The 9,238-nt window shown below is 36.3% G+C and overlaps 1 protein-coding gene across 1 annotated transcript in view; it reads right to left on the bottom strand.

The window, feature by feature from the left end:
- Positions 1–5,436: 5,436 nt before the first annotated feature.
- ccdc47 (coiled-coil domain containing 47) overlaps positions 5,437–9,238 on the bottom strand; it is a 10,183-nt gene continuing 6,381 nt past the window's right edge. Inside the window, exons 9-13 of the mRNA XM_016269128.1 lie at positions 8,788–8,873; positions 8,594–8,652; positions 8,392–8,501; positions 6,485–6,652; positions 5,437–6,387 (exon numbers count right to left, since the gene is read on the bottom strand). Coding sequence (XP_016124614.1) covers positions 6,307–6,387; positions 6,485–6,652; positions 8,392–8,501; positions 8,594–8,652; positions 8,788–8,873 — 504 coding nt within the window. The 3' untranslated portion in view covers positions 5,437–6,306. The remainder of the gene's footprint in view (positions 6,388–6,484; positions 6,653–8,391; positions 8,502–8,593; positions 8,653–8,787; positions 8,874–9,238) is intronic.

Here is a 9,238-nt window from a genome sequence, read left to right as displayed (position 1 = left end):
ACTGTAATAAAAAAAATCGAATTGATGCTATTGTCATTTATTATTATTTATGTTTGTGATTAATGTTTATTTTTAGATTATTATTGGACTTTGGTTTAATATCATTGACTGGGAATAGTTTTTAGCACTGTGTGACCTTAAAAGTATGCATATATTTACAAACAGCTTCATTTCATCCAATGAGTCTAAATAGATTTAGTGAACTGTTTAAAGTCAGCATAAAATGAAAATTCACCTGTTTTACAAATGCATTATTATTTATATTATTATATATTAATATTGTTGTGAACCTTTCATCCCTGCATATTTTTCTTTATAGTATTTAATCAAAATGTCATAACTCTGAAACGTCAAACTTCTTCAGTCATTTAGTCTGCTTAAATCCACCCACAATCGACTGCAAGCTCATATTCAGATCTGCCTATATTTTTTAGTGCAATTCCCATGTCAAAATCAACAACCTATGAATAGGAACAAGTCCCAGCCCTACATTTTTTTTCCGATAATCTGTTGCACCTGGATGTACATAACAATACAGAAGAAAACATCTGATACTACTTCTGTTTCATCATGATTTTAAGATATGACAAAGGAAATCAATGTGGCCCAGTCTTATTAATTTAAATACAGGGGAGTGAAGGTTGTGTCAACTTGCTTGAAATACAATCCCAGTGAACTGGGACAACGTTAAAATGTCAAACATCATTATGCTATTATGTCCAAACAGGCTGTTTGGAGACAGACTTTAGAAACACATTTGATAAAAATGCTGAATTGATAATAATAAAAAATTGCATTCTATATGCCTCATACACACTAATCTGCACAGGTGCTTGTTTCATCTTTATCAGTCTGTGAAGAGTCATTCCATTTATTTGAATTGTATCTAATGTTATGAACTTCATTGGAATCCTCAAAACTGCTCTATGCTTTGATCACAAATTTGGTAACCAAATGTATATATGCTGATCTCAATATAAAGGAAACCTCCTAACACACATTTGCAGGTTTGATGATATCTCTTACTGATGCTGTACATGCCATTTTGACAAAGTAAGGCCATATTGTGGTCATTTGACACCAACCATTTGCACATAAGGCTGACATGTCCATATCGGTATAGTGAACTGGGACAACGTTAAAATGTCAAACATCATTATGCTATTATGTCCAAACAGGCTGTTTGGAGACAGACTTTAGAAACACATTTGATAAAAATGCTGAATTGATAATAATAATAAAAAATTGCATTCTATATGCCTCATACACACTAATCTGCACAGGTGCTTGTTTCATCTTTATCAGTCTGTGAAGAGTCATTCCATTTATTTGAATTGTATCTAATGTTATGAACTTCATTGGAATCCTCAAAACTGCTCTATGCTTTGATCACAAATTTGGTAACCAAATGTATATATGCTGATCTCAATATAAAGGAAACCTCCTAACACACATTTGCAGGTTTGATGATATCTCTTACTGATGCTGTACATGCCATTTTGACAAAGTAAGGCCATATTGTGGTCATTTGACACCAACCATTTGCACATAAGGCTGACATGTCCATATCGGTAACAATAAATGTTGCAGTCTCTTGTGACAACAGTATTTGTTTGAGAATGGAAGAGCACATCTTCTAGGCTTTTAAAAGCCACATTTTTGAACAGTTCTGTTGGTTCAATAGGTATCAGACAATAAACAAATGACGCCATTTATTTTCATACACATATATGGTTATTTGATGCTTATTTTATGTATGATAAATGGGTTTTCAACAATGCACATGTCAGAATAGCCAATCCTGCAAGTGATATGCCATCATTTGTTCCTGTTAAGTCACATTTCCATATGATCTAAACATAATTCAGCAATAAACTGGATTTCCCCTCACATTTGCTATGTCATGGTAGTTTTCCTACAATTTGCATCTGCATTGTACAGAGAAGAAATCAACAACATTGTCTTTAAGAGTATGAAACAGCTTATTTTCATGTTGAACTCAGTGGCAGTGTGAGGGTCAACTAAAAGGATACATGAACAAAACAGAAGAAAGCCTTACAATGCCGTACGTTGTTCTTTTACATCTCCATGCCAAGGACCACGTGCTAGACCAGACCTCAGGTCAAAAGTCAACAGCACAATAAGCGGGAAGTCAATAAAAACCAAAAGATGTGAATTCCGTCCGTTGGCTTCTTAACTAATATGTGAGTAAATTGGATGCATGCAGGTGGATTTCCTTGTCTGGAAATTGTATTAAAACCACACTAACCCCAGATTTACCAAGTGTATAGTATAGTAACCATTATATTTGTAGTAAAAACCATGGTAGTGAAATTATCAAATGACCAATAGGCCTATACCAACAAACACCAGCATATGTTGTGTTTGAGTTGCTAGTGAGATGCTGTGGCCCAACCAGACATTTTAACTAGTTCAACCAGCAAGGCTGGTTTCATGCATTTGGTAAAATGATACCAAAAATTCTGTCATCAATTCTGATACCAAAAATTTTTTGTCATCCTCAAATTGTTCCAAACTTGCATGACTTTGGTTCATCTTCAAAACATGAATTAATATATTTTTAATGAAACCTGAGTGGTTTCTGTCCCTCTATTGGTCATAAAAGCTTCATAAAACGAATCCATATGAGCTTCTGTGTTTACCATGTGAGATGCGCTCTATGTATGCATGTTAATTGAATCTGTTCAATTAAAAAAGTGATTTTATATCTTCACAAGACTTGGATTACAAACTTTTTGAATCTTCAAAGTTTTGGTTACCTGGACTTTCAGTGGAGGATGTTTCATAAACATTTCTTAATTTGCGTTTCAAAGATTAACCAAAGTCTTGTGGGTTCAAAATGACACAGGGGTGAGTAAATGATGACAGGAACAAATTAGCACACCATGGCCACGATTGAACTAAAACAAGAGTGTTGTAAACCGAGCTTGTAGGTTTGTCACTTTACATTAAATGGTTTTGTCTGAATCAGGTGTATGTTCTGAGGCAAAAAAGGGGAAAAAAGGGAAATAAGCTGGTTCCAGCTCCCTTGTGGATGTAGAATGGAGATGATAAACACCTCATCTTCCGAGAGCATAGACAGGAATTGCTCCAACATTTCATCCCACGATCAGCTTTGCATAGGATCATACAGCCCGATCCTTGATATCCTAATATTTGTCAATCTTCCAATAACCCTCTATGTGGTTGTGGACCTATTTCTGAGACAATGTGGGACACCTTCAAGCCCAGGAAACTCGTCTCCCTCTTTCCAGAGCGAACTCATTAATGGTTTTGTCTGAATCAGGTGTATGTTCTGAGGCAAAAAAGGGGAAAAAAAGGGAAATAAGCTGGTTCCAGCTCCCTTGTGGATGTAGAATGGAGATGATAAACACCTCATCTTCCGAGAGCATAGACAGGAATTGCTCCAACATTTCATCCCACGATCAGCTTTGCATAGGATCATACAGCCCGATCCTTGATATCCTAATATTTGTCAATCTTCCAATAACCCTCTATGTGGTTGTGGACCTATTTCTGAGACAATGTGGGACACCTTCAAGCCCAGGAAACTCGTCTCCCTCTTTCCAGAGCGAACTCATCTTTCTTAATCTAGCCTGCTCACATTCATTATATTACATCCGAGTTCTGCTAAGCATCGTCCAGAACCTTGCTGGAGTGACCGCATTACAGCCGTAATAATAGCTGCAGTTTGATTGGAGGATCTCTATTCTTCACTGGCATGACTATAGACTTGTATGTTGCTGTGGCTCATCTTGTAGCATACGTTAACCGTAAAGCAAATACAGGCACATATATTCTGTACATTAGTTTGGATGTACACCATCACCGTGGGAATACTCATGGTTGATTGACTATGGCTTCTTTTTGTGCGGCAGTGCCTGTGAGTTGCATCTTTTCTGTGGGTGTGGGCAGTCAGAGGTCAAGACCTGACAAAACCAAACAGACCGCTATTCGGTTCATTTTGAACAGCTTGATTATATTAGCAATATACTTTCTGCCTCACATCTGTGTATTAATCTACTTTTCAGTAAGTAAGGCTGACTGGCTTCATCTGCCATGTCAGGTTCTACCTCTACTGCTAGCAGTCCAGATTTCTGAGTTTGTGACGCCCCTGATCTTCTTTCATACCACAGGAAAACTGCTTCCATTAGCTGAACGTTGTTTAACTGTATGTCGCAATACTGGCAGCTGAAGTAGAACTGCAGAAGTTGTAACCCTTTCACTCCTCCATCCACTGTAATAGACTGAAGAAAATGTGTATTTGCATGAGATGTAGCTTGATACTTGATATAAAAATATGAATATTGGCTGTGCTTGAACAGAGGAATGTTTCAACTCCAACCCTGTGCACTTACACTTCTCATATTTGTTACATTATTTGTTATCATGCATATATCTGTGAAAAAATGTTTGTTAAATAACTTATTAAATATCAGAGGAACCACATTTTTTATTGACTCTACATGTGAAAAATAAATAAAACTGTGATGTCTAGTAAACGCATAGAACTTGATTTATTTTACACATTAAAAGATATCTAAATTACACTGCTGTTCAAAGGATTTGAAAGAAGACTCTTACTCACCAAGGCTGCATTAATTTATACAATTCAGTAAAAACGGTGATATTATGAAATGACATTTTAAAATACCTTGTTTTAGTATATTTTAAAGTGTAGTTTATTGTTGTGATGACAAAGCTGAATTTTCAGCAGTCATTACTCCAGTCTTCAGTGTCAAATGCTCCTTCAGGAATCATTATAATATGTTCATTTGTAGTAACATTTATTATCAATGTTGAAAACAGTTGCTTAATACTTATGTGGAAACTGTGACGCTTTTTTCAGGATTCTTTGATGAGTATAAAGTTCAAAAGAAAAGCTTATAAATCTTAACATTATAAATGTCCTTACTGATACTTTATCGATTTAATGCTTCATTTATTTAAAAATTGACTTTTTGAGTATTATTGGCAAACATTTGAACAGTAGTATGTGTCTGTATAACTCAAGCACGTGTCAATTACTTTAATTATTGTCTAGAATTTAAGTTAAAGTATGCAAATGGAAAAAAAAAATTTATAATCTGTAACTAGTAACCATTTTTCACCATTTTTCAACACCTTTATGCCTTTACTAGCTCACATTTTAATTGGTTCATCAGTGCAACAAATGAAATTCGTGGCAAAAATAAACTAATGAATTAGTAAATTTAAATTTACAAATATGGTCTCTTAATAAATATGTGGAAATCCATTCTCTAAAAACAAACATCAAAATGCTATTAAAAATGGCTTTACAGGAAACATAGCATATTACACTGCAGGGGTGAACTAGCCATTTACACTTTTGAAATGCATTTTAGAAAAGATTTAATAACCAGCTGAAATCAAAGACCGAGACGATAAGAAAGATGTTTTCAGTGAATGTTTTATTTAGTTAAGCGTCTCATTAACAAATGTTACAGAAAAAAGGGTCACAGTCAATGTTCACTCATAAACATGATACAAGCTCATGGATGCTCTGATCGACTATTAACTTAACGATAAATTAAAATTTCACCTCTGTTAAATACGTATAAAGGAGTTTGTGCTGCCTTGACAGTGACATTTCACAGTGGGCCTTTGCTCATAAAAAAAGAAAGTTTGAAAGACAATGACAATGTGCCTATTACTCATCTATAAATGCTTGCAATCATGAACTCTTAGAAATAGGGTTAAGGAAGCACTGTAGTACAAAAAAGGTAGCTTTCATACCCACCCAGTTCCTTTTAAAAACACTCCCAGATTTCACTTTTAAAAGAAGCACAGCTGAAACTTTAAGGAGGTGAAGTTAAATCTATTGGGAGTAGAAATGAAAGCATAGGATATCTACACAAAGCTTTGGAGGGTCCATACTGAACTCCAGGAGACAACTGAATTGGAAAAGGTTGGCTAAAGTGGCAAGTTGCTTTGAAGAGGCCCAAAAGGTCCGGATTAGTATGGCAAAGCCCACAAAAAGCAATAGTGTTGCAATTAAAAACCGCCATGCAATTATGCAGACAACTCATGATTGAAATGATTGCTACAATAAAACATGTTCAAACAGTTCAGACATCTCCAATCCAGTTGTCTTTTAAAGATCAGATTTACTCCTTAACCAGCTGCTTTCTCCTGATTGGACAGAGCATTTCTATGGGCGCAATAGCAGCCAATCAAATGGCATGCACATTCATGTAGAAGAGTGTACACTGGCAGGTGTGGAAGTAGTAGATTCGTTCTCTGATGACTATGAGCGTGTGTGTCTCACATGGCTTTCACTTTGATCTGCTTCATTTTCATCTGCTTCTTCTCCAGCTTCTTCTGCTCGCGACGTTGAGCGGCTTCCTGAATGAAAGAGCAAGGAGAAAATCATGTATCGATGCAGATAATGGCACAATAAGAGAAAAGATCCGATTTTTAATTATACAGTACAAACACACACCTCTAGGCGGCGCTGTCTATCAGGATCCTCCTCGTTCATGATCCTCTCCTTCTCCGCTCTCTTCTTCTCTTCGCGGCGCGTCTGAGCGGCCTCCTGTCGCTGATTGTGAGTCTGCTTCAGGAAGTTCTCCTCCACGCGAGAACGGTTTTTGTCTGCTTTCTGCTTCCCCTAAACAGCCATATGAAGCAACCGGTTAACCTTCTGTTACTAAATCAACATGTTGTTGTTGTTCACACGTGTGCACTCACCTCTCTGTTGAGGCGAAGCTTCTTGACCTTGTCAATGCTGTAGATCACCATGTTCATCAGAGGCAGCAGACTGTCCATATCTTTGGGAGATGTGTTACCCATCCCAGGCACTGTAAAGTACAACATATTAATACACTGACGAATGTTTCAGTGTCGTGCAAGTACAGAGGATTGCCATTTGTGGATTATGAATTTCTCTCACCATTAAATGTAAACAGCAGTGTTTTCTTGGTCTCGGGCAGCTTTAAGGGCTGGCCTTCCCTAAAAATAGTTGAGAAACCATTAACATTTATTAACCAGTATAAGCTCCTCCAACATAGATGAAGAATAAAACAACTAGGAAAAAAAGAAAGGAGAGGGAAGAGAAGGGAGAAGAAAAAAAAAAAAAACACTTACTCTTGCATAACTTTTGGACCAGAGAATTGGTCCGAAAAATGGATGGACTCAATCTTGTCAGCATGAGAGGTGAGGTAATGTACCATCTGAAAACAGAAAAAAATGACATTAAAATAATTTTTCTAATTACTTATATACTAGCATAATATTTATTAATATTTTGAATTAGCTTTTATTTTTATATTTCAGTTTTTCTATTTAATTCTAGAATACGTTTTTTATTCGTATTTTTTTTTTATTTCTATGTTCATTTCTGTTTTAGTAATTTTAGAACTTCAGCTTAAACTTTTATTTCAGTTAGTTGCCAAGTCAACATTTTTAATTTTCATTTAGGTTTTTTAATGGGGTCATATGATGCTGCTAAAAAGAACATTATTTTGTGTATTTGGTGTAATGAAATGTGTTTATGCGGTTTAAGGTTCAAAAAACAAATTTTCCACATACTGTACATTATTGTTTCTCCTCTATGCCCCGCCTTTTTGAAACGTGTCGATTTTTACAAGGCTTATCGGTCTGAAAAGCAAAGTGTGCTGTGATTGGCCAGCTATCCAGTGCGTTGTGATTGGCCGAATACCTCAAGCGTGTGACGGAAATGTTATGCCCCTTACCATATTTTAATGATGCCCTGTCAGGCCGGAGCGATGATTCAAAAACATGAAAACCCATTATAAACGAGGCATTCGTTGCATCCAGTGGGGACATAATTATGGATTATAATGACTTATACTGTCTTTTTATGCGTTGCATCGCGCCGCATAAACATAAAACCATGTCTGCATTTGACAAACAACAAGCCCTACTCTACACTACCCAAAAAACTTGCTTTAAATATAAAAAAAATGTACTAACAGTCTGTGAGTCAGAACAGCCGGCATTGTAGTCTACTCTCCCAGGATCAGGAAACAGTCCTCCATAAAATGTGCTGCACACATCTGAATATTTGGGTTGAACTGTTCTGGAACAGTGTTGTAAATACAACTTAACCACTGATTTCTAGTCGTGTCCATTTTTGGAAGGCAAAAACAAAGTAGTTTCGCTTTCACAAGGAAACACAGCGTCACACACGGCGGCCTAGAGTGAGCGGCGGCCGGGGGCTAGAGTGAGGAACGGCCGGAGGGCTTGCGGCAACCACATGTGACGACCCCGGGCTGGACTCCGCTTCGTCCACAGTGAAAGCCGATCCGGCGACAGCCATATGAAGCAACCGGTTAACCTTCTGTTACTAAATCAACATGTTGTTGTTGTTCACACGTGTGCACTCACCTCTCTGTTGAGGCGAAGCTTCTTGACCTTGTCAATGCTGTAGATCACCATGTTCATCAGAGGCAGCAGACTGTCCATATCTTTGGGAGATGTGTTACCCATCCCAGGCACTGTAAAGTACAACATATTAATACACTGACGAATGTTTCAGTGTCGTGCAAGTACAGAGGATTGCCATTTGTGGATTATGAATTTCTCTCACCATTAAATGTAAACAGCAGTGTTTTCTTGGTCTCGGGCAGCTTTAAGGGCTGGCCTTCCCTAAAAATAGTTGAGAAACCATTAACATTTATTAACCAGTATAAGCTCCTCCAACATAGATGAAGAATAAAACAACTAGGAAAAAAAGAAAGGAGAGGGAAGAGAAGGGAGAAGAAAAAAAAAAAAAACACTTACTCTTGCATAACTTTTGGACCAGAGAATTGGTCCGAAAAATGGATGGACTCAATCTTGTCAGCATGAGAGGTGAGGTAATGTACCATCTGAAAACAGAAAAAAATGACATTAAAATAATTTTTCTAATTACTTATATACTAGCATAATATTTATTAATATTTTGAATTAGCTTTTATTTTTATATTTCAGTTTTTCTATTTAATTCTAGAATACGTTTTTTATTCGTATTTTTTTTTATTTCTATGTTCATTTCTGTTTTAGTAATTTTAGAACTTCAGCTTAAACTTTTATTTCAGTTAGTTGCCAAGTCAACATTTTTAATTTTCATTTAGGTTTTTTAAAGGGGTCATATGATGCTGCTAAAAAGAACATTATTTTGTGTATTTGGTGTAATGAAATGTGTTTATGCGGTTTAAGGTTCAAAAAACAAATTTTCCACATACTGTACATT

The sequence above is a fragment of the Sinocyclocheilus grahami genome, unplaced genomic scaffold (genome assembly GCF_001515645.1).
Source record: "Sinocyclocheilus grahami isolate Dianchi unplaced genomic scaffold, SAMN03320097.WGS_v1.1 scaffold49.1, whole genome shotgun sequence".
NCBI classification, from domain to species: Eukaryota; Metazoa; Chordata; class Actinopteri; order Cypriniformes; family Cyprinidae; genus Sinocyclocheilus; species Sinocyclocheilus grahami.
This window is presented reverse-complemented; position numbering and strand designations above follow the sequence as displayed.